Source organism: Hypanus sabinus, chromosome 10, assembly GCF_030144855.1.
Source record: "Hypanus sabinus isolate sHypSab1 chromosome 10, sHypSab1.hap1, whole genome shotgun sequence".
Classification (NCBI taxonomy): Eukaryota; Metazoa; Chordata; class Chondrichthyes; order Myliobatiformes; family Dasyatidae; genus Hypanus; species Hypanus sabinus.
Genome location: NC_082715.1, coordinates 32,981,495 through 33,006,198, shown reverse-complemented (window position 1 = coordinate 33,006,198; position 24,704 = coordinate 32,981,495). Strand labels below are relative to the sequence as shown.

General features: G+C 40.0%; 1 protein-coding gene and 1 long non-coding RNA gene across 7 annotated transcripts in view; one reads left to right on the top strand and one right to left on the bottom strand.

Moving 5' to 3' along the window:
- Positions 1-260: 260 nt before the first annotated feature.
- Positions 261-23,143, top strand: LOC132400555 (uncharacterized). Of its 2 annotated transcripts, none has more exons than XR_009514289.1 (3): positions 261-975; positions 1,867-8,970; positions 17,727-23,143. It is a non-coding gene; the product is annotated as an uncharacterized LOC132400555 (long non-coding RNA). The 2 variants fall into 2 exon arrangements; XR_009514290.1 differs by having other exon boundaries at positions 274-8,773; positions 8,895-8,970; positions 17,727-23,138.
- supt3h (SPT3 homolog, SAGA and STAGA complex component) overlaps positions 11,677-24,704 on the bottom strand; it is a 396,945-nt gene continuing 383,917 nt past the window's right edge. For all 5 annotated transcript variants that reach the window (XM_059981629.1, XM_059981630.1, XM_059981627.1 and 2 more), the window contains one exon: positions 11,677-12,600. In XM_059981629.1, the coding sequence (XP_059837612.1) occupies positions 12,559-12,600 (42 nt within the window). In that variant the 3' untranslated portion in view covers positions 11,677-12,558. The remainder of the gene's footprint in view (positions 12,601-24,704) is intronic.

Genomic DNA, 24,704 nt, shown 5'->3' with positions numbered 1-24,704 from the left:
TTTCCACAAATTTCTGTTTTAGACCATAAGACCTAGGAGCCATTCGGCCCATTGCTCTGCTATTCCATTATGGTTGATTTTGTTATTCCTCTTAACCCCATTCTCCTGCCTTCTCCCCAGGCATTTTAGATTTGCTGTATCTGCAGTATTTTTCATTGTTTTTTTTTGAAGTTATTGCCTTTGCTGTGTTTGGTGAACAGATCCCAAATTTCTTACACTCTGTAGATCGTCAAACATATTAATCGATTGGTGGAGGGAAAGCAATGATTGGGTGGGATCCAAAGAGTAGGTGTGACATGTTATGCAGTCTTATTACAGTCGGTCGTTCCTAGTGTTACGAAGGTTGCCCATGTCCCCCTCCCCAGGGAGAGTTACAAACCATTACTGTTGCCAGGCTGCTAATGAGAGAGAAAGAGATGGAACAAAACATTTGTTTTGAATAACAGAATATATTGCATTTTACTGCAGTTCCAGTGGACTGGAACATTTGCTTCAGACAAGGGTGAGATAGCACCGGGGGAGCGAGACCATATTATGACTCCTGTAAGACTCACGGCTCGGGAGAGGGCTGTTTACTTGGTACTATTCTGTTCATTAAAATTCCTCAGTGGACAGCCGGAGTGGCTGGTTTGATGGGCTAAGCCATTCAAAACTGATTGACACCTGAGACCCTGTGAGTAGGGATAAAAGTGAGGTCTGGGGAGACACCCCTCAGACACACCAGGAGACACACTAGTGAGCACTGCTTGAGTGTTGGAACCCATGTGAAAGTGTGGGGGCATCAGAGACCGAACAAAGGATTGGTCAATTTTAACTCACAATGTTTAAAGCGAGGCCGGTGGGGGCTTGTGTGTGTGTGTCCACCCTTGCCTAGGTGACGAGTCCACCATAAGAAGAACGGTCTAGCTAAAGGACAGAGGGGTCATACCTGAATGGCCACAACAACACATCGACGGATCAAGAACGTAAAGGAAGGTTTGAATGACTGTAGCTGTCACTGTTTGTTTGCCCCCGCTCTCTCTCTCTCTCTCTCTCTCTCCCTCCAATGATTACAACAAAAGAACCAACAACTACCTCAGCCTACATGAACTGATCTGAACTTTATACTTTCCCATGATAATTCCTTATCCCCTAGACAACGATAGAGCTTGTTTATTATTGATTATTATTACACCCACACTTTTAGGTTTAGTTATTGCTAATGTGTATTATCTGTATATTTGCATTGTTAATATTGATTTGTATATTTTACTAATAAACACTGTTTTGAAAATAGTACCAGACTCCAACGGACACTTCTATCTTTGCTGGTAAGACACCCAGTTACGGGGTACGTAACACTAGGCTTTTCAGAACGTTCCAGTCTCTAGCCTCCTCATGGACCATACTGCCCTATAGCACCATGATCTCTGATTTGGATTAATAATAGAATATATTGCATTTTACTGCAGTTCCAGTGGACATCTGCAGTAGGAACTAAACCAGTTATTTATTCAATTACTATATTTAATCAGCTTGGCAGTTCCTTGAATATTTTAATTGCAATGTAGTTTAAGAGGGTAACAAGAAATTTAAATTTAAGAAATTTACTTGTAACTTCCCCATAGTTGACCTATGCTGCCAATTTTGTAAAATTTCTCCCCATTAACACAGATTTAAAGGAACAGGACATAGCTTTACTTGTTCTGTTCCTTTAGAAGTTGTTTGATAAGGGCTCCTGCTCTTTAATCAGCAATGTCAGTTTTTTTTCTCTGTTCTACTTTTGCACAGGATTCCTGCTATTTTTAAAATAATGTATTAAATAATTTGGCTTCCTTTCGAGAACTAAGGACCTCTAATGTTAATTCCTTGTCCTTTGTTTCACAGAATCCTGGTTAACCCCTTCCGGACCAGATGCAGCGATTCAGATCGAGGGGTTTACTACACACCATCAGGATAGATCTATAGAGTCTCTCAAAAGCAGAGGTGAAGGAGTATGCCTCATGATCAACACTTCTTGGTGCACAAATATATCAGTGCTGTCCCAATTCTGCTCTCCAAAACTGGAATATCTAGCAGTTAAGTGTCCTTTTTACTTACCATGGGAATTCTCTGGGGTCATTCTGGTAGCAGTTTACATTCCACAGGCCAATGTCAAGCAGGCTTTAGATGATCTGAGCAATGGGATCAACATGCACGAAACAGTGCATCCTAATGCTTTCACCATCACTTTGGGAGATTTTAACAAGACCAGTCTGAAAAAAAATCACTAAGCAATTACCATCAACAGATCACTTGCACCACCAGAGGACGGACACAGCACACTGGACCATTGTTACACCACCATCAAGAATGCCTACTGTGCTATTCCATGCCAGCGTCTGAGAAGAATAATGTGGGCTGCCTCAATGACTGTCGCCAGGTAGCATTCACATCGACAGTGATGAAATGCTTTGAGAGATTGGTCATGACTAGGCTGAACTCCTGCCTCAGCAAGGACCTGGACCCATTGCAATTTGCCTATCGCCACAATAGGTCAATGGCAGACAATCTCAATGGCTCTCCACACGGCTTTAGACCACCTGGACAACACAAACACCTACGTCAGGATGCTGTTCATCGACTATAGCTCACCATTTAATACCATCACTCCCACTATCCTGATTGAGAAGTTGCAGAACCTGGGCCTCTGTACCTCTGTCTACAATTGGATCCTCGATTTCCTAACTGGGAGATCACAGTCTGTGCGGATTGGTGATAACATATCCTCCTCACTGATGATCAACACTGGCGCACCTCAGGGGCGTGTGCTTAGCCCACTGCTCTACTCTCTATATACACATGACTGTGTGGCTAGGCATAGCTCAAATACTATCTATAAATTTGCTGATAATACAACCATTGTTGGTAGAATCTCAGGTGGTGATGAGAGGGCGTACAGGAGTGAGATATGCCAACTAGTGGAATAGTGCTGCAGCAACAACCTGGCACTCAATATCAGTAAGACGAAAGAGCTGATTGTGGACTTCAGGAAGGGTAAGAAAAAGGAACACATACCAATCCTCATAGGAGGATCAGAAGTGGAGAGAGTGAACAGTTTCAAATTCCTGGATGTCAAGATCTCTGAGGATCTAACCTGGTCCCAACATATTGATGTAGTTATAAAGAAGACAAGACAGTGGCAATACTTTATTAGGAGTTTGAAGAGATTTGGCATGTCAACAAATACACTCAAAAACTTCTATAGTTTTACTGTGGAGAGCATTCTGACAGGTTGCATTGCAGTCTGGTACAGAGGGGCTACTGCACAGGACTGCAAGAAGCTGCAGAAGGTTGTAAATCTAGAGAACTCCATCCTGGGTACTAGCCAACAGTGTACCCAGGACATCTTTAGGAAGCGGTGTCTTAGAAAGGCAGCATCCATTATTAAGGACCTCCAGCACCTTAATAATGTCCTTTTCTCACTGTTACTATCAGGTAGGAGGTACAGAAGCCTGAAGGCACACACTCAGTGATTCAGGAACAGCTTCTTCTCCTCTGCCATCCGATTCCTAAATGGACTTTGAAGCTTTGGGCACTACCTCACTTTTTTAATATACAGTATTTCTGTTTCTGCACATTTTTAAAATAATCTATTCAATATACATAATTGATTTACTTGTTTATTTATTATGTTTTATTTTATTATTTTTTTCTCTCTCTGCTAGATTATGTATTGCATTGAACTGCTGCTGCTAAGTTAACAAATGTCATGTCACATGCTGGTGATAATAAACCTGATTCTGATTCTGATAGTTCTACAAGTTTGATTCTTGCTAACGGTTCATATATGAGAAAAGTGTTCCATTAGCATCCTGGTCAATAACACATGCAGCCAGAATCTCTGCCATCAAGGATTTCTTCTCAAAGCTGGAGTCCAAAGTCAGATTTGGCAGAGCATGGGGTTGTCAAAAGATAACTGGACACCCATCCAAGAGGCCATCACAGCTCACAGTCTTGAAAAGATTTGTGTGACTCCAATTTAGCATTTAGGAATACATCAGGCACAACACTTCATAAAAATAGACCAGTTAAATAACAGACAAAAAACTTAACGAAGCATAGAAAAGGTACAATGATGGAGAGAGAACATGTTGATGATGGATCATGATAACTTGAGGAAATATTTGCCTAAAGTCTCACTCTTTTTGAATTTTAATGTTGGTTTCTAAACTTCTGACTCAAAAGGAATTTGAAGGGTGTTCATATACAACTGTTCTGGATGATTCTAACAGGAAATCATAAAATGTTTATGGAACCTCTGTACGTTTGTGGTACTGAATTAGCAAATATGGTACCATGGTATGAAACAAAAACATTTAAACCATCAGTGAACAATTTTTTTTTCATTAATATTACTTCAGTATTTACGATTTTAATAAAACTTCAGCTTTACCCACAGAGCAAAAAGTGTTTGTGACCCACAGAATCATCTGATTGGGGATACAATGACAATCTAGCCCGCTAGAAGCTAGAGAACCAGACAACAATGTCAATGGAATATAGCGGTGTTCTTCTCTCTTAGATATATTCTATTTATTTTTCATCATAATAGTATTTTGAAACTGTAGCTTTTTGCTCTCTTTTGCCTATCATTTGGTTAGCGAAAAGCATCGAGCATTGGTATTCTCCCAGAAAGGAAGATATCCATTTTTATCCAGGATTAGAGAATGACTGCTTGGACAGTCCAGTGCATCTGCAGATGTGATCGTCCCACTATTCAGGGCATTTACAAAGATGGATGTGTAGAAAGGGCCTGAAGGATCATTGGGGACCTCAGTCACCCCAACCACAAACTGTTACAGCTGCTACCATCTGGGAAGCGGTACTGTAGCATTAAAACCAGGATCAACAGGCTCCGAGATAGCTTCTTCCACCAGCCCATCAGACTGATTAATTAGTGATACAATTGTATTTCTATTTTACATTGACTGTCCTGTTGTGCATACTATTTATTATAAATTACTATAAATTGGCGAATTGGAGCTAGCGCCTTGGCTTGGGGCAAATGGTGGCGGGCTGCTCTTTTTGTTCTAATTCGTCAAACTGATGGGACAAGGCATCTGGTTTCTGGTTCTTTGACCCCAGTTGATAGGTCAGGATGAAATTAAAGCAGCTAAAGAACGAAGACCACCTGGTCTGCCTGGAATTCTGCCTCTTGGCCTCCTGAATATAAGCCAGGATCTTGTGGTCTGTCCAAATGTTAAAAGGATTCTTGGCCCCCCCTAGCCAGTGACATCATTTCTTCAAGGCTAACTTAACTGTAACTTATCTCTGCCACGGATAGCTGCCTGGAGAAGAATGCACATGGGTGCAGTTTGCTGTTCAAGGGTGATTGTTGAGACACCGCTGCACTCACTCTGATGTCTGAGACATCCACCTCCATGATGAGGGGAAGGTCCAGGTTAGGAGGAACCAAAATGGGAGCTGATATGAACCGCTATTTATGCTCTGCAAAAGCGGTCTCCACTTCAGTGGTCCTGACAAAAGGGCTCATGGATTTCTTAGTTAGTGCCATCAGCAGAGCTGCCACTGAGCTGAACTTTTTGATGAACTTCTGGTAGAAGTTCCCCAGTCCCAGAAATTGTTAGACTTGTTTGACATTGGATGGTTGTGGCCAATCTCTGACTGCCTGGATCTTGGTAGGGTCCATCTTGAGATCATGAAACCCAAAAATGAAATGGTTTTGCATGAAATTCAGACTTTTCCAGCTTAACATAAAGTCCATGGTCTAGAGGGCTGTTAAGGATATCTCTTTCATGGTTGATGTGCTCCTCCATGGACTTCGAGAATATTAAGATATCATCCAAGTACAAACGTTCATAGACAAAAGCGTACTTATGGAGAGTATCTCTGAGAACATCATTAAAAAAGGTCTGAAAGACTGCTGGAGCATTCACAACACTGAAGGATATAACCAGGTAATCATAGTGCCCTGTTGGTGTATTGAATGCAGCTCTCCACTCTTCACCCTCCTTTATAAGGACCAAATTGCAGATCGAGCTTTGTGAATACTCTCACCCCTTGGTGCAACTCAAGGCCATATTCATGAGTGGCTAACGATTCTTGGCCGCTATGCGGTTTAATCCCTATAATCAATGCATGGCCACAGGCTCCCACTTTTGTTTTGTATGATAAAGAAGCCTGCGCCTGCTAGTGAGATAGAGGGCTGAATGAAGCCCGTGGCAAGAAACTCCTTTATATACTCTTCCATTGCGTGTCTCTCTGGGTCTGATAGTGTGTACAATCTTCCCCATGGAGGACAAATACCAGGCAGCAGGTTACAGCACAGTCGTAGGGTCTGTGCAGTGGAAGAGTCGAGGCCTTTTGCTTGCTGCAGACCTCCTCCAAGTCCTTGTAGATGTAAGGGATTTGAACTGGTTTGGCTGTTGCAGGCTCCTCTGGACCTTTCTTTGAGCATGACTCCTGAGGCTTCTTAGGTGGCAGGGGTGAATTGACAGACCTCAGAGTCTCCTCCCTAGGTTCACAGAATCCACGCGCAGAAACAGTGGCTAAATCACACCCCAAATCCTAGTCTGTATCCTCAGACAATGGCAGCAAGGTATTACAGATGGTCCTTGCCTTCCTGGGTAGAGGTTTCAAGGATCTTCATATAGGAGTCTTCCCTTTAGACAGGACCGGGCGGATGGAATCCTTAGCCTTCAGGTTACCTCACACTGGTCCGTCCCCTTGCTGGTTGTTGGCTTCAGGAGAGTCTAAGGTTCTGAAGACTATGCTGCAAATACGACCTCTTACAATAACTGGGCCAAGCAATGATTCTCCCCTTCCTCCAGACTATGGATGGGTATGCTGGGTCAGTCAAGAGTACCCGAGGATCAGTAGTATGAGTAGTGAGTCAATGATGTAGAAACTACTATCCTCTAGATAATCCTTCCTCCTCAACTGCAAAACCACAAAACCACAGTCTATTGCCGGATCTGCCCAGAACCTAGTGACCAGCCATCCAAGACAGTTGAGGATATGGACTCATTCAGCTCTCCCAGCAGTGTCATTCCAGCCAGCAGTCCCTACATCCAGAAAATTACCCACTGCCCCAGAGTCCACAAAAGCTTCCACCTGCCTCAAGTCTTTACCCCACACGAACTCCGCCTTCAGCACGAAACCAGAATTCATGGGATTGGGTGTAGTGGCTGTTACCATCACAGTCCTCCCGGTACTGGACAGTCTTAGCAGTTCTCCAGGCAGCTGCAGCTTCAGACGTCTGACGGAGTCCCGAGCAGGAGATGGGCTGGGCATGATCCGAGATCGGGGTGGGATGGCCTCTTATACTCTGCCAGATGATTGTCAAGGCAGATGGACTGGTTGATCAGAACTCCCAAGATGAGGGCACCCTTTTGTTCATCCTGGTGTCCGTGGCTGTATAGTGTGGCAAAGGCTTCTCCATACCAACCACTCTCTTGTGCCAAAGATGGAAACTCAATGCATAGTTGGCCGCTGACCGAATTCCCTGATGCAGCTTCATCAGAATGTCTGAGCCTCTGTTAGCTCAGAGGGATGATAGAATATCTTTCTCATAGTGGCCATGAATTCCTCTGAATACACACAGATCTCCAATCTTCGGTCCCAATGGGCGGTGGCCCAGGCGAGGGCTCACTCCGTCAGGACAGAGACCATGAAGGCCACTTTTCCATGCTCTGAAGGGAACAGGGTCGGCTGGAGTTTGAACATCAATGAGCATTGAATGAGGAAGCCACAGCAAAAGCCTGGGTCTCCATTAAATCTCTTTGGGGTTGGAACGTGTACCGGCTTCACAAAGCGAGTGACAGCCTCACTTGAGCGACTCTGGCATCCTCGTTGTGATAGCTGGTACACAGAGGCCTGGAGGTCGTGTATCTCCAGATTCTGTCTGGAAATCCTCTCGTCACAGGAGATGGTAGACTCTTGATACTCCACAGGATCTACGTCGGCTCAATCGTACTGTGAGGAGATACCTTGACGAGGACAATTTGGACCCAAGTGCTGGAGTATCCGAGGCTGGAATCGAGATGCGGTATAAAGCTGGAATGAGAACAGAACATAGATGAAACGCTGGACAATATCTCTAGTTAGGCTTTTAATTGAACACTGAATCTCAGTTTAGGTCCTCTTTAAATACTCAATTCTTCCCATCCAAACATGATTGCCAATTAGTGGGACTGTCCTGAACCCTTAAAGGGGGCCATGTCAGCTATCCATACTCTGGAGAGTTTGAGCAACTAAATCCTGGAAACTGGCGTGATTGGGAGCTTCTCGTAACATCAGGAAAAGATTAATATATCAATGAACTATGTTAACCAATCAGGATATGAGTTACTGAACTAACTTTGTGATGATTGCTTATGGGGTGTCAATAGCTTTGATTGGATGAACTATTTACTTTGAACAAAATAGGACTGGGAATTTTTTCAAGAACAGCTAATAGGACCATGTTTACTTCTGGCAAAAATATTGGCTTGGCTTTTGCTGGCAATTCTGTATGGAACTGCAGGCATTTCTCAGTGTAAGTTCTGCCAAGTTTCAGAACTCCCACACAAATGAGGAAGTCTTAAACTCACTGGGCGAGCTGTGTGATTTCCCAGCTACACTGCACTGCCGCTGTGGGACACGCATGGAATCCAACAGCAGAGCAGGAACTTGTTATGAAATTGCAGTATTTACACTGGGGTGTGTGCTCTTGGATCCGGTATCAGGTTGGACTGGAGGTTGCTGGAGCTGATTGCTTTCAATGGGGATTGTATGGCTGTGGAGAAGAAAGGTAACAATATTTAGTTATTTGTATTTCAATAATTTTTTTTCAATTATTTAGCTGTTGTATTTTGTTCGCTTTGAACAGTTTTACTTTTTAATTTTATTTAATTTTTCTCATTTCACTTAAGGCCTTGCTGCTGCTGCTGCTGGGGACTGTTTCTCCCTTGATAACCACAACTCAATGTGCCTCCACCATCCTGTTAGGTAAGTCTTTCTTAATGGGAACTACTTACTTCTTCACAACTCTGTCTTCTGCGGTTCTGGACCTTCCACAAATGAGAAAGTGTCCAATCTGTCTTGACCCTTCACCCTTATAAAATACCAACTGTGACTTCCGTTAACCACCTCTTCTCCAAGGAGAACAATCCAGATTCTTCAGATTTATTTGAAACTATTTTAATGAATCATCTCTCAGCCACCTTAAGTCTTCATTTTCTTTCAGAAGTGTTGGAACCGGAGCTGGCCACAATATCTTATTATATTAACCCTTTTGTTATGTCCTTATCTTTTATTAATAAAGCAAATGATCTCACATGCTTTTTCCAATGACTCATACAGTAGTGTAGTGGTTAGCACAATGCTTTAGTGTGCTGGCGACCCAGGTCCAATTCTAGCTGGAGTTTGTATGTTCTCCCCATGAACACGTGTTTCCTCCAGTTTCCTCCCACAGCCCAAAGTTGGTAGGTTAATTGGTCATTGTAAATTGTCTTGTGATTAGGCTAGGGTTAAATGGGGGAGGAGGGAGGTTACTAGGCAGCACAGGTCGAAGGGCTAGAAGAGCACATTCCACACTGTACCTCAATAAATAAATAATTAAACTATTGAAGAAAATCCTTAGAGACAGGATTTATGGGCATTTAGAGAAGCATGGTCTGATGAGGGATATAAGAATGACTTTGTGAGGGGCAAATCATGCCTCATGAGCCTGATTGACTTCTTGGAGGAAGTGGCAAAACAAATTGATGAATATAAAGCTGTACATGTGTTGTGAATGGATTTTAGTAGGGCACTCAACAAGGTTCACTCTGGCAGGCTTATTTAGAAAGTCAGGAGACATGGGGTCCAGTGAAATTTGGTTGCGTAGATTCAAAATTGGCTTGCCCACAGAGAGTGGTAGTAGATTAAGCACATTCTGTCTGGATGGCCATGATGAGTGGATCTGTTCTGGGATCTCTGCTATTTGTGATTTATATAAATGATGAGGAAGTGGAAGGATGAGTTTTTTTATTTGTATTTCTGCAGATAACACAAATGTTGGTAGTGTTGTGGAGAGCGTAGAAGGTTGTCATGGGTTACATTGACAGGATACAGAGCTGGGCTGAAAAGTAGCAAATGGAGTTCAATCCAGTAAAGTGTGAAATGATTCACTTTAGAAGCTCAAACTTGAAGGCAGAGTACAGGGTGAATGACAGGTTTCTTAGCAATATGGAAGAACAGAGCAATCTTAAGGTCAATGTTCCTGGCTGCCTTGAAATTTTTGCACAAGATCATAGGGTCATTAAGAAGGCGTATGGTCTGTTGGCCCTCATTAGTTGGGGCATTGAGTTCAAGAACTGTGAGGTAATACTGCATCTCTATAAAACTCTGTTCTACATGCTGTGTGTCATATATGTTGTTTTGTTTGGTCATTCTATACAACAATAAACTTGAACTTTATATGGACAGGAAAGGAGTGGAGGATTATGGGCTGAGTGCGGGTAGGTGGGACTAGGTGAAATTAAGGGTTCGGCACGGACTAGGAGGGCTAAGATGGCCTGTTTCTGTGCTGTGATCGTTATATGGTTATATGGTTAACTTAAGCTTCCCTTGAGAATTGTTACCTTTATAACATTGTCTCTTCTTTTGAAGTACACGACTGCATTATTTTTGCATGAAATTTTATTTGCCACTTTTCACCTTCTTTGGAACACAAAAATGATTAAGCCATTTATCACTCCATGATTCCAGACTGTGTGTGGCTGATATATTACTCAAAGTCATGATTTTATGCCGACCCCATTGATTTCCTCAGTCTATCACTATTCTCTGTTTTATTCCAAATTACGTCTGTCATCTGGACATATTGAAAGTGCTACCTAATTATTTAAATCCATGGTATTAACTTATATCAAGAAAGGCATGCTGTTCAATCAATAAGACATTGTATGGAACAGTGGTTTGGGCAATAATCGTAGGATTCAGAGAGTAAGAAATTGTGATTATCAAGTCATCAACCACAATTGATACAGGTGCCCAAAGCCATTGATAGGATAGGTCAGAGAAGCAATCTTTAACTGTCTTCCCTGTGAAAGTTGTTTGTATGAAACTTCTGTTACTAGCACCACAACGAAGAAAAGGGAATGCCATGTTGGTAATAGGGTTGGACTTGCAATGTCTAATGCAGCTACAGGCAAGACCTTTAGAAATTTACTATTTCTCAAGGGTTTTCTTTTTCGGTCATCTCACTTCCTTGCATTGGCGTTGGCCACCACTTAGGTACCTTGCCACCATCCACATGCCAAGATCAGGCTCCAAAATGTTGACCATCTAAAGTGCCAAGATATGACTTTAATATGGCATTATTTATGTCAAGGCATTGATTTACACAAATTTCTACGTTTTAATGGGTTGCACATTGGTTGTTTATCAGTCCTTGTCCGTGTATTTTTTGATTCTATTGTATTTCTTTGTTGCACTGAGAATGCCTGCAAGAAAATGAATAAATTTATTTTTAACTTCTTGAATTTTGATAAAAAAAAATTTCAAAACTTGCTGTTGCCCACCCCCATTATGCTGTTGTGTTTGTCAAGGAGTTGGGATAACTATATATCTGAGGTTTTCCACCCCACCAATACCAACTTAGTCAAATGTGTACAGATAAAGGTGTTGAGAATTCTTCCTTCTCTCAGGATCCATGATGAAATACTAGTTGTAGATAAATCATTTGATAATTGCAAAAGTTTATTTAAAAAGTTTGAATTCTACACACTGGATTTTAACAGCAATTTGTAGAAAAGGTATGGACTCACAAACATGAGAATAAGGAAAAAACAACATACATTTGGTGACAATGAGACATTTAATTCCCATTTTTTTCAATGGCCTTCTAAAACAATCCTGACCTTTGTGGACCTTGCAAACTGATTTCAACATTTTCATTGTCTACACATGCAAATATGGAAAACTAAGAGGCTTTCAGATTGTTAATATTTCTAGATGCTCTTTAAAATGCAAAAACTTGACAACAGTTCCTTGAAAATGACAGATCACTTAACTAAGACAGTTAACTTTGCCTTATTACAGAAAAATTATCATGCAAAAGTTGGTCACTTATTTTATAAACCTGACGTAATTTCTTCAGTTGGGTAATTGTAGGGAACTTAGAAATCAAACAGTATCATTCAGAAATAAACATTTTGAATTTAAATTAGAATAAAAGTAATCTACTGGCTTCACAACCCTGTTGGCTGTGTACCCAAATATTCTTAATGTGGATGAGGATTTACACAGTGAGTACAAATGCAAAATATTACTCCTTACAAGTACTTGGGCAACAATGATTTCATTCAGTTTGATCAATATAACACAAATGGATACAAGTGGCGGCTAGTAATCTGTGCTTCTGTCCACCTATGTACACACCAAACATCTGGCTTTAATTGACTAAAACATTTGGACAAGTAAACGGGATTGATGGCAATGTGCAGGTCAGTGAATTGTCACAACTGCTCACCCAACACACACAAACACAGGTATACACTGTACTGGCAGAGCCTTGTTTCACTAACAACAAGCTTCTTGTTCCTTCCGTTTTCAGCAGGCCAGAAACGTCATTCCAGTTATGCGGTATGCACTCTATTAAGAGGGGGCAAAAAAAAACAGGCTGTATTCAGAGAGATGACAATAGTTTCATACAGACCAAAAATACTTTGTGATTTTTAAGCAACTGCTAAGAAATGAATAGCTTGCTTACACTGTATATTTCAAAAAACGGGAAGGGGAGGGTAGAGAGTGTGGGGAGAGGTGGAAGTATTAATATAACTTGAAAACTACAGCTTTATATTAGTGTATGCATAAAGGCAACTTAAATTCACTGGCATCATATTCCGAAAGAATCAATTAACCACATTTTACAGGTATGCATCACACATTTTAATTTAATTCTGACAATACTTATTGAACTTTCACATTCCCTCCTAATCCCTCGTAATCTCATTTCTGCCTGTTCTGTTAATATATTTTCATTTGGCTACAGTAAAGGGGAGATATTTGGACTTAGATAATTAAGAGGCACCATTTACCTGTGAACGATACCTTCTGTACTGAACCACTGTAATCAAGTATTTGGACAAACTCCATTTTAGAAAAAATGCATTTTGAAGCTTTATACCTTTTATTGTCAAGAGGATCTGTAATTTATCAATATTCAAAACATGCTCTGTTGTTAGTTAGGCAGATTGGGCAGTTTGTTTCATCTGATTACAGATTAATTTCAACCACATATCTGTTGATCAGAAGAAAGAAACTATTCAGGGTAGACTCAATTGCACCATATAGGACGGTACTACAGGATTGGGGAGTAGGAGCAGACAACTGATAGAATCTTTATCCAGAATACATGGCCAGCCAGCTAACCTCTGCCCTGAATCCAACAAATACAATTAAGAGAATACAACTCTATGTAATTTGGCATGCAAAAATAAAATCTTGCATTCCGCTAAAGCGGACGTCAATTTGCACATCCTCAGTTAACCTATCTGATGGGAAAACAGCCCAACCATGTAGATGGGCATTCTGGTTGTAAATCTAATATTCTAAATCCATCTAATTGTTTAGAACTACATGAATCAGAATTGGAATCTGGTTTAATATCACTGACGTACAGTATACCGTGAAATTTGTTTTACATTGCAATACATAATAATAAAAAACTATAAATTGCAATTTAAAAACACAAAATAAATTGTGCAAAAGGAGAGCAAAAAAGAAAAATAAAGTAATAATTTAGTGTACGTGGGTTCATTGTCCATTTAGAAATCTGATGGCAGAGCGGAAGAAGCTGTTCCTATTTAATTATAAAATTAGAAATATTTGTTTTAAAATACTTATCAAAGGCATTTACAATTTGCTAGACTGACCTTGTGCTATTTTTCAGACTGCAAGTAGTTTGTCAAAAAACAAACTACTGGAAGAACTCAGTGGGTTAGGCAACATCACAGGCTACAGTCGACATTTCAGGCCGAGATCCTTTATCCGAGGTCAAACTGTTTCGTGACTGGCTGTGGGGAAGACGAGTTTCAGGGGTGTATACCGCATACATACTTTGCTAATAAATGTACCCTGAGCTTTTAATTGTCTGATTCTAGAAGGTACACATTAAGGTGAGGGGGGGGGGGGAGTTCAAAGGAGATGTGCATCAGAAGTTTAATTTCATACAGAGTGGTGGGTGCCTGGAATGGTGGTGAAAGCAGATATAACAGGCAAGTACAAGGCTTTAAGATAAATACATTAATGTGCAGAAAAAGGAGGGATATGGACAATGTACAGGTAGGAGGGATTAGGCTTCATTACTTTAATTAATTACACACATCGTAGGCCAAAGTCCTGAAACATCAACTGTTCACTCTTTTCTGTAGCCTGACCTGCTCTATCATTTTGTTGTGTGCTGCCTAGATTTCAGCATCTGCAGCAGTTTTTCCTGTGTTTGTGAATAATAAAGTCTTGTATTTTAGGTAACATGCTCTCCTTCTTGTCCTTTTCTCTTTTCTTTTGATAGAAACATAGAAAACATACAGCACAATAGCCTACAGCTCCGTATCACCCAGCCTCTTTCTCCATTTGCTTATCACACTGACATCCTCCTCTACCACCCAGCCTCCCTTATTTGGTTCCATGCTCCTTTCTTACCCATCAGATACCCTGGTTAGCAGCACTTTGTTGCCTCCATCTATCACCTCCCAGCCTCTGTGGCTATTTCCACTCTTCCCTCCTCTAGCTGCCAATCACCCCTTGTCACCTTGATTCACCTAACACCAGCCAGCTCTAACTCCATTCCTTCCTCTCACCTCTTTTTACTGGCTATTTTCCCTCTGCACTTAAAGCTGAAGCTGAGTGATACTAATATCTAGAATGATAGTAACTGGTGTTCCATGTTCGAGTAATTTTAATAATAGAATAACAATCAGGAAAATGCTTGCCAAGAAGTCAACACTGATAATGACCTGCAGCGGATAAGCATATATTAAGGGAAATAAATGCTCATGGGCAGAATCTCATTAACATTGAAATGATTGTGCCTTCTGACCAACAGATGAGCATTAAATACAAAAATATTGAAATACACAAGTCAAATACATTACATGAGTTATGAATCGCTGCATAATTCTGTTATTGTTGTCACTAATGAGGTTATTTTATAATTTGAAATTCATGTTGTAAATTTGCAAATCAACGAATGGGCCAGAAGTTGGAAGTGTTATTATAACACAGTTATGTTCTGTCTTATGTAATTTCATGGTGTCACGGAGAACAAGTTACTGCACTAGAAATAAACTGCCATTTTAAAAGGTATTAGAATGTGGAAACAAACATATTAAGAGATCTGTGCAAAAATTCCTTAGCAATCTCAGCTAGATCTTCAACATGAAGGTGTGAAAACCACTACTGCTGACAGACACCAATAAACCATGCATGGATAATTACTATGTATGCTGTATCGCTGTCCTTTACAGTTACTTAAGAGTTTTAAATTCATAACTAATAAGCTAAGGTATAAACTTCAATGATATCAATATTTAACTGTACTGGTCTTTAAGAAAGAAAATTTGAATGTTGAATGCCGAGAAATACCAAAAACAAACTGAACCGTGTACATGAAGTAATAGCAATTGGCATTAGGACTTGTCAGGGAATAATGTGGGCTTGATCTGGACTGCTATTTAAAAAAAACATTTGATCTGATAATAAATTACAGATTGTGGATAGCCAACTGATTACTTCATTCAACACACACAAAATGCTGGTGGAACGCAGCAGGTCAGGTGGCATCTAAAGGGAGAAGCGCTGTCGACGTTTCAGGCCGAGACCCTTCGTCAGGACTAACTGAAAGGAAAGATAGTAAGAGATTTGAAAGTAGTGGGGGGGAGGGGAAATGCGATATGATAGGAGAAGACCGGAGGGGGTGGGGTGAAGCTAAGAGCTAGAAAGGTGATTGGCAAAAGTGATACAGAGCTGGAGAAGGGAAAGGATCATGGGATGGGAGGCCTCGGGAGAAAGAAAGGGGGAGGGGGGAGCACCAGAGGGAGATGAAGTACAGGCAGGGTGATGGGCAGAGAGAGAAAAAAAAACAAACAACTGATTACTTCATTCATTAACTTTGATAACTAGTTAAGAAAATCAGCAAAAACACATGAAGAAATAACATCTAAGAAGTAGCTACCCAATTAGTACCTAATTTAAAAGAGCTGGAAATTTGAAATGCAATGAAGTAAATCTGTGATGCAATGGCCAGTATTTTATACACACCCCTGTACAACCCAATGGTCATACTAGTAGTTTTCTGCCAGGGTCTGACAGAAACATCAACGAAGAGGGTCTAAGATTACAATAAGGGAACATGATGACATACTAAAGCAGAACTTGGACAAGCCAATTCTATGCAATAAGAACTGCAAATGCACTGAATAATTATACTGAACCTTGTGCTACATGGCACATTCTGAGATTCTCTGTGGCAAAAGTTTGTCTATATTAATGGTTTAAACAATGATATAGCATAGTGGTTGTGGAAATGTTAGCTTTAATTCACTCATTTTATAACTCATACCACACTAATTTTAAAATGAATTCCACATACTGCAGGCAACACCATCAAAAGGATTAAAACACTCTTTGATCAGAGCTATCTGCAGATGTAGACTCAATTTCCCATCAAGATCTATATTTTGCTTCTCCCTTTGTGGGGAACAGTTCAGCTAACGTCGTTGAGCATCTCCAATGAAACACCCACACGCTGGCAGCACTCAATGATTGCGAGGCATTTGAGATGGGAAAATACAAAATCAGCCAAGGAAGTACTTGGCGGAACAGGATTTTCCTGCGGGGGACTTATAATTGGCACCCAAGACCAGTTAAGATGTTCATTAACTCCATTTGCCCTAGAATTGACAGCTAATAGTCCCACTCTCTGCTCCAGGTCAGCAGCTTTCATCATTATTGCAAATACCTGAAAAATAAGAAAACAAAAGCTACAGTATAAGTGTATAAAACAGCAGTCAGCCTTTCTGCTCTGCCTTTCAAGAAGATGGCTGATCTTGCACCTAAGTTCTTTTATCTCAAAACATCTTCATTATCCAATGGGAAAATGCAAATTTTTTTTGCAAATCCAAAGTAGGTCTTTTTTTTAAATGGGAAGAAATCTTGGCATCATTATAATTTTTGTTCTCTATTGAAACTATTACATTATAAAGAAAATTTTATCTGTGGCATTATTAGCACTCATTGAAACAACCCTGGATGTCTGTGCACATGCTGCCAAGTGTAAAATCACAGAAGTAGCTATGAGAGCTATCATGTTCTTACCCAGTATGCATTATTGCTATTTTTGTCAAGAAAATCTAAATCTAAATCATAGGACTGGCATTCATTTAATTATCCAATGGTTCTGAAATAAAGATAGCTTCTGTACAAAAGAGTGGGCGAGTTTGTAGTGGCATAATAAGTGATATTTACTGCTGAACAAACTGTGACCCTAAATCATTAAAACAGCAGAGTCAAATTCCATTGGAAATTAATGTTGTAGTTTTGTTAACAAAAAGATCGTTTTTAAGTCTCAATCTCTAATTTTGCCTCTTAAAATGATACAAACATTATTTATATTTGTTGCTTCACACACAAAATGCTGGAGGAGAATTTAAAAAATTGATGTTTTGGGCCAAGAACCTTCATTATTTATATTTCTTGTTGTTTTACTTCTTTTTTAGACTCTTCCTGGTGAAGTGAGAATGTGCCAATGTGACTGAAGAGCCAGTGCTATGTTATCTGCTCACAAATACTAAGGATCAGCACCCCATTAGTGGGCATCCCATTTTTAAGGTCTGCAAAGGTCTGAGTAGCAACATGGCAAGAACTAGTGTTTCTCTGTTGACTACAACAAAAGTCAGGCCATTTGTAGCCTCTGCCTGCTGAGAGCTCCAAACCACTATCACTGCTTTCACCAAAGCACATCAGAGGATGGGCCTTAAACTAAATATCTGCATGGAAAAATCCTTCACCAATCTGCTCTGTGACAATCAAAATTTCATGGAAAGACCTTGGGAAACATTCCATATTTTAGGAATCTCCTCTCAGCAAAGGAAGACATCAGAGATGAGACTCACACCATTTGCAGTGCAATAGCTTTGCCTTGGGAAAATTGAACAAAAGGGTATTTTAAAATTAAGGTTTCCAGCTGGCATAAACCAATGATCCCTGCCATCCTATATACTCCAGAAACCCAGGATATCCCTTGCAGGCATACCAATTCATTGGAAAAATACAACCAACGTTGCTTCCACAAAATCTGCCCAATTCACTAGGACATATGAACCACTGCCAGTGTTCTCTCCCAGACCAATGTCTTCAATATCGAGGCTTGAGTACACTCAGTCAGCTAGGTTGTGCAGCTCAAGATACTCTATTTTAAGCCCTCAGTATCTGTCTAGGAACAGATCATTGGCCAGACAGAGGAAAGATTCAAGGACTTGCATAAAGTCTCCTCAAAGTTCAGAGAAATATTAGAGCAATAACACAAGTCAAAAGGCTATACATGCTTACATGCAGATCAATGCACAGCTTGTAAGTACGATTCTTATTTTGGAGTTCTTAGTGGTGACTTACCAATAGAAATTCAACATAATAAACGACATCAAAATTATTAAGCATCTACACTGGATTAAACACATAGAATCCACATTTCATTTGGATAATTAAGAATTAGGCAAGCTGGCATGCCTTGACAAAGCAGACAAAAATGAAGGTTTAGAGTTTTATTAATATGCAAGAGAAACTTCTGACAGCATACACATCAAATTCAAAGTCATATTAGTATTACATTAACACATAATGCTTCTTTATATGCGGTGGATACAAAATCAGTAGTTCCACATTTACCTTATCCTTATTTACTCATATCAACTACATCAATAATAATTGAAGAACTACCATTCATATTTTAAAGTAAAATTATTGGAAAATCATACTTACCCTTTCTCCCTAATCAAAACTGAGAGTAACAAAGCTGTACTTTATCAATTCATTTTCAGGCATTGCCTTTTGAAGGTGTCCTGGATGGGGGAAGGCTAGTGCCCATGATGGCTAAGTTTAAATTCTCTGCAATTTTTTCCGATCCTGTGCAGTGGCCTCTCCATACCAGATGGTGATGCAGTTAGAATGCTCTCTCTGGCTGATTTGTAGAAATCTGCATGTCTTTGGTGACACAACGATTCTCCTCAAACTCCTAATGAAATATAGCCGCTGTTGTGCCTTCTTTGTAATTGCATCAATATGTTGAGCCTGTGATAGATCCACAGAAATTGACACCCAGGAACTTGAAACTGCTCAGCCTCTCCACTTCTGATCCCTCGATGAGAACTGGTGTGTGTTCCCTTGACTTACCTTTCGTGAAGTCCACAATCAATTCCTTGGTCTTAATGATGTTGAGTGCAATGTTGTTGCTGTGACACCACTCAACAAACTGATCTATCTCACTCTTGTATGCCTCACTCCTGAAATTCTGCCAACAATAGTTGTGTCGTCAGCAATTTTACAGATGGTGATTCAGCAGTACTCAGCCACACAGTCTATAGAGAGAGTAGAGCAGTGTGCTAAGCATGCATCCTTGAGGTGCATCAGTGTTGACTGTCAGCAAGGAGGAGATGTTAGTTCCAATCCACACAGAGCACGGTCTATGAGGAAATCAACGATCCATTTGCAGAGGGAGGTACAGAGGCCTAGATTTTGGAGCTTGTTGATTAGAACCAAGGGTATGACTGTGTTGAATGTTGAGCTGTGATCAATATACAGCAGCCTGACATAGGTATTACTATTATCCAGGTGATCCAAGGCTGAGTGGAGAGCCAGCAGAGAGACTGCATCGCTGTAAACCTATTGCGACAATAGGTAAATTGCTGCAGTCTGGGTCTTTTCTCAGGCAGGAGTTGATTCTAGCCAAGAATAACTTCTCAAAGCACTTCATCATAGTAGATTTGAGTCCCACTGGACGATAGTTGTTGAGGCAACTCACCCTGCCCTGCTTGGGCTCTAGTTTATTGTCACCCTTTGAAGCAGATGGGAACCTCTGACTACAGCAGTCAGAGTTTGACGATGTCCTTGAACTCTCCCACCAGATGGTTGGCACTGGTTTTCAGATCCCTATCATTAGGGCCTGATACCTTGCAGGGACTCACCCCCTTGAAAACTGTTCTAACATTAGCCTCCAAGACAGAGATCACGGTCACCAGATGCTGCAGGGATTCGCACAGATTCTCCCTTTCAAAACATGTATAAAATTGGAGCAGAACTACTCTTATTTGACTTTCCAAAGTGTGGCTGTGGGATGGTAGGATAAGTGTTTTGATGGTGGTATAAAATTGGGCAAGTGTATTGGTTCCCTTGGTTCGACAGCAATCTTTCTCTGAGGTCAGCTTATTTCCCATTTGCCAGCAGGTTTGTCGAGAGTGTAAGTCTCAGAGCTCTGCATTTAAATCACACCTGTAGACCTGCACAGCAACCCTGATTCCATTTTCTTAAAGGGGAACTACACTCATGACCCAAGTCTGCCATTCAACATTTCTCGATTTTGAGTATCAATAAATGTTTTAAAATGGTACCCATGGCTGCGACTATGGAGTTCAAATAGAAATATCTGATGATTTCTATTGGAGCTGCACATAAAGAATCTTCACTTAACGGCACCATCTTCTTGAAAAAATGCTAACCTTTCATCTAAGAGCGGTCTTTAAAGCCTAATAGAGCGACCCTACCAATAGGTGTGTTCTAACTCACTTTTGCCCTGAGGTATTAAACAAAGCACTATTGTCCATGTACATAAAGTAGCTTTACTGCTCCAACATCTTTCCAAAGCCAGTGTAATTTCCTCTTCCACCATGAGTTGTGACCTATTGGGATATATTTCATCATTTACTTTCAATCACATTTTACTCCTTTTCACCACGTCTCTAATACTGGACCACTGCAGCTTAAAAGTTTCTTCCCCAGGACGTTAATATGATCACCCATTTCAGTTAGCCCCCAACCCCACTCCCCTCTAACTAGTACTCCCACCACTGCACTGCACTGGAAACACTTAAAACCACTTCTTATAATGCTGCTTACATTGTAAACACATGCTGGTATTTATGTATTTATGCATGCTATTCCATATCTGTTCTTTAACCTTTAATATTTTATATAAACTTTTATTCTTTATAATTGCTGAATGATGTTTTTGTTGCATGCTATGCCAACTTATCACAGCAAATTCCTAATACATGTAAATGTATATGGTGAATAAATCTGATCCTCGATGACCAAACATTCAATTGTTTTTAAGCTACTGTAAATGACTGAAGACTTATTTTCTCTTCCGCTTTATTTCACTATGGCTTTATGTAAGGACGAATCTCCTGATAATGCAAAACAAAATTACTGTTTATAGTTACGAGTTGGTTTTTCTACTTCCATACTTTCAAGCAAAATTACTGCAGCATTTCTGATCTTCCTCTACTTTACTTGTGGCCAAGGCGAATGAAGTGGAAGTCTTTAGGGTACAAAATTTAACAATGAAACTTGGGCTGCAGAAGAAAATGTGGCCATGCATTCAAACATTTCCGATGTCAAAGTTGGATCTCATAAATGATAGCACAATAGAAACACATGTAACTCATGGCAACAAAGGGAAACCTAATGGAAAAAGTTATAAATATGCATGATTCTCATTTTCCTTGACGACATTGGATATTGCTCTTCCGCTTTCAATTTTGGAATCATTCTTTGTTAGATACTGTATTGATAATAAGAATTCAATAATTATTATTCTCTGAAGAATTTGTAAAAGAAAGCAAACTATGGTAGTGGATTACACTTCATGTTAAAATTTTGATCTTTTGCGCATTAGTAATTACATCATTGACTACATGAGTTTTGCTCCAATTCCAGAGCACATGGTACAAAGACTTAGTTTATCACAATTCATGGTAGTAAACAAGTTTTATATCATTATCTTTGTTATTCTTTATCTCTGGACGAATGCTCACTCTCTTTCCCCAGGCAACTGCATTTACCTCGTTTTAAGTGTAAACCAGTGCACTTATTTTGACCACAATCATTAAATCATGTTTCACATGCTTAGAGAGAGTTGGTGTAGGTAGGCCATTTGACTCAGAAAGCATCATCCCACAGTTTTCCCAACCTGACCACATAATTACACAATCCAGCATATTCCTGGATAGCTAACCAGAGCAGAAACATTGATTAGTTTTCTAAATTTCTCACCAACCCAAATGGGATTTCTTTTTCACACTCTCTCCTGTAATCAGCAAATGCAGCATAATCCAATCACTTTTTTTCCCCATGTGGATTTACACTATAGAAGGAGCTGTTTCTAAAAAGCATATTTTAATAAAGAACTACTCTGTATATAGTAAATCATATTACAAACAGACAGTATTCCAATTAAACTGAGTGACTTCATAATGGGTGGTGGGGTGGAGATATGACCCTACCCCTCCTTTTATGGTCCATAGTCCAAGAAATGAAAGCCAGCATTCCTGAGCATTTGCTACACTTGTATACTAGCTTTTATATTTCAATAGTTTGTTCATTCATTATGTGCTGTGAGGAGATGCATCTCTACCAAAGGAGGTGTAAGGTGCTCCTCCTCTCCACTAGCCTGCAAGTCACCCTTGGGCAAAGTGTATCACTTGCTTAGCCCCCAATCAGGGTCACGTGGGTGGTCATATGAGCAGCTGGTGATGAGACCACCAATGCCAGGCTTACAATCTCTAAAGAGTAGTGGCAATGGCCGGGGTGGCCTGTCTAGTGAAGACACCACCCAGAAGAGGGCAATGGCAAACAACTTCTGTAGAAAAATTTACTGACAACAATCGTGGGTCATGTAAAGCCCATGATCACCAACGTCATACAACACGGCACATAACAAATGAACAATGTCATAAACTGCACATTTGCCAAAGGATGATGTTTTATTAGAATGCTGATGTTAGATTACTGGCTTTCAATCTCTTTGTTTATCATTGATGTGGTTTACTCTATTGCTTATGCTAATACAGGATAGTTTTGCTTAAGTCATTAAACTGGCTTGTTTCCCAGTTTTTACCTGTTATTCCTTGCCTTGAAGTAAAGTGATGCAAGAAATCATCAAATATGTTTTAGCATGTTAGTTGGTATTCAAATTTTAACCTCAGTAGCTTGCCTCAGGTGCTAATAACAATTTTTTTTAAAAAATTGGCAAAAGCCAGTATTTTTTTAAAGAACATTACATTATTAAAGCTTCTATATACTGATGTAAGTTTAATGAGGAAATGCAAAGTCATAATTGAAGCTCGTATTTACAACAATCAAATGCAGAATGGGGCAGAAAGAGAACAACAGAAAACTACATGTCAGGAATTATAGAGGAATAGTAAAAAGCAGTAACTGAAATGTGGTATTTCCAGATTATTTCCAGTACCACCCAGGTAAAAATGAGGTTAGCAGAATAGAACAAGCTAACATGGCCAGATAAAAGTAGCAGGAATGAGGGCTTAAGATTCCTTGAAACTTGGGATTACTTCTGGGACAGGAGGAATCAGTGTACATTGCATTCAGCAGAGCTGGGGCCAAAGTCCTCAAGAGGTCAATGACTCGTTTGGAATAACTTGGCAGGTGTTGGGACACTAAGATGTAGCACTGCAGAGAAGAAAGAACTTACACAAAAGACAGAGTAAATTACCATAGAATAAAGAATACTTCTGGTTCATCAGGACCTGATGAAGGGTTGTGGCCTGAAACATCAACTGTTTACTCTTTTTCATAGATGCTGCATGCCTGCTGAGTTCCTCCAGCATCTTGTGTGTGATGCTATATACAACCTTGAGATTTGTCTCTTTACAGGCAGCCACAAAACAAAGAAACCCAACAGAACCCAGTTAACTGGGGGCAGCCGCTTATTAAGGACAACTCTTAAAGAACAAAAACAAATCCAAGAAAATAGCTGGAATTTCCTTTGTTTATTTCAGACACTAGGCTGCTTAATTGGGACAGGAAACTGTTGCTGATCCGCTTCTAACTAACACCAGTCACATACACTTGTGTGGCCATTGGGCATTGCATCATGTTTTGAGTGAACTGTCCTTAAACAACATCAGTTGCTTGTGTTTGTGTTCAAAAAGCAGTGATTTTTGTCACTAATGGCTGGCAAGAAATAAGCAGTAAGACAATTTGGAACTGCTTTACTCTCTGCGATTTCGAGCATTCAGGCTTGGAGATGCCAGAAATGGCTGTGAGTGAAAATGAAATGATTTCACTACTTCAACAAGTTAGACACTACGAAGAATTTAAGGTAACGACAATCATCATGTTACAAAGAAAAAGAATATTTGGAGAATGCAATCATCGAAAGCAGTGTACGATGGTAATTCATTATCTGTACTAGGTGTTTGCGCTGATTTTGTTCATTTAATCATTTAGTGTTCTTCAAAAGAACACTGGATAATCCCTCCAATGATAGCTATTAGGAACTAATACACAGTTTTATACTACAGCAGTAGTATTGGTAGTGTTCTAATTTGCTCTGTATTTCATTTAAAGACATCAATTGTTATTCAGTTAAACAGTAGTTTTGTCTTTTCTAAACCTTTTTTTAACTATTTCCATGAAACTTCAGCTAATTGGGCCAAAAATACTGGTTCCTATGTATCCCA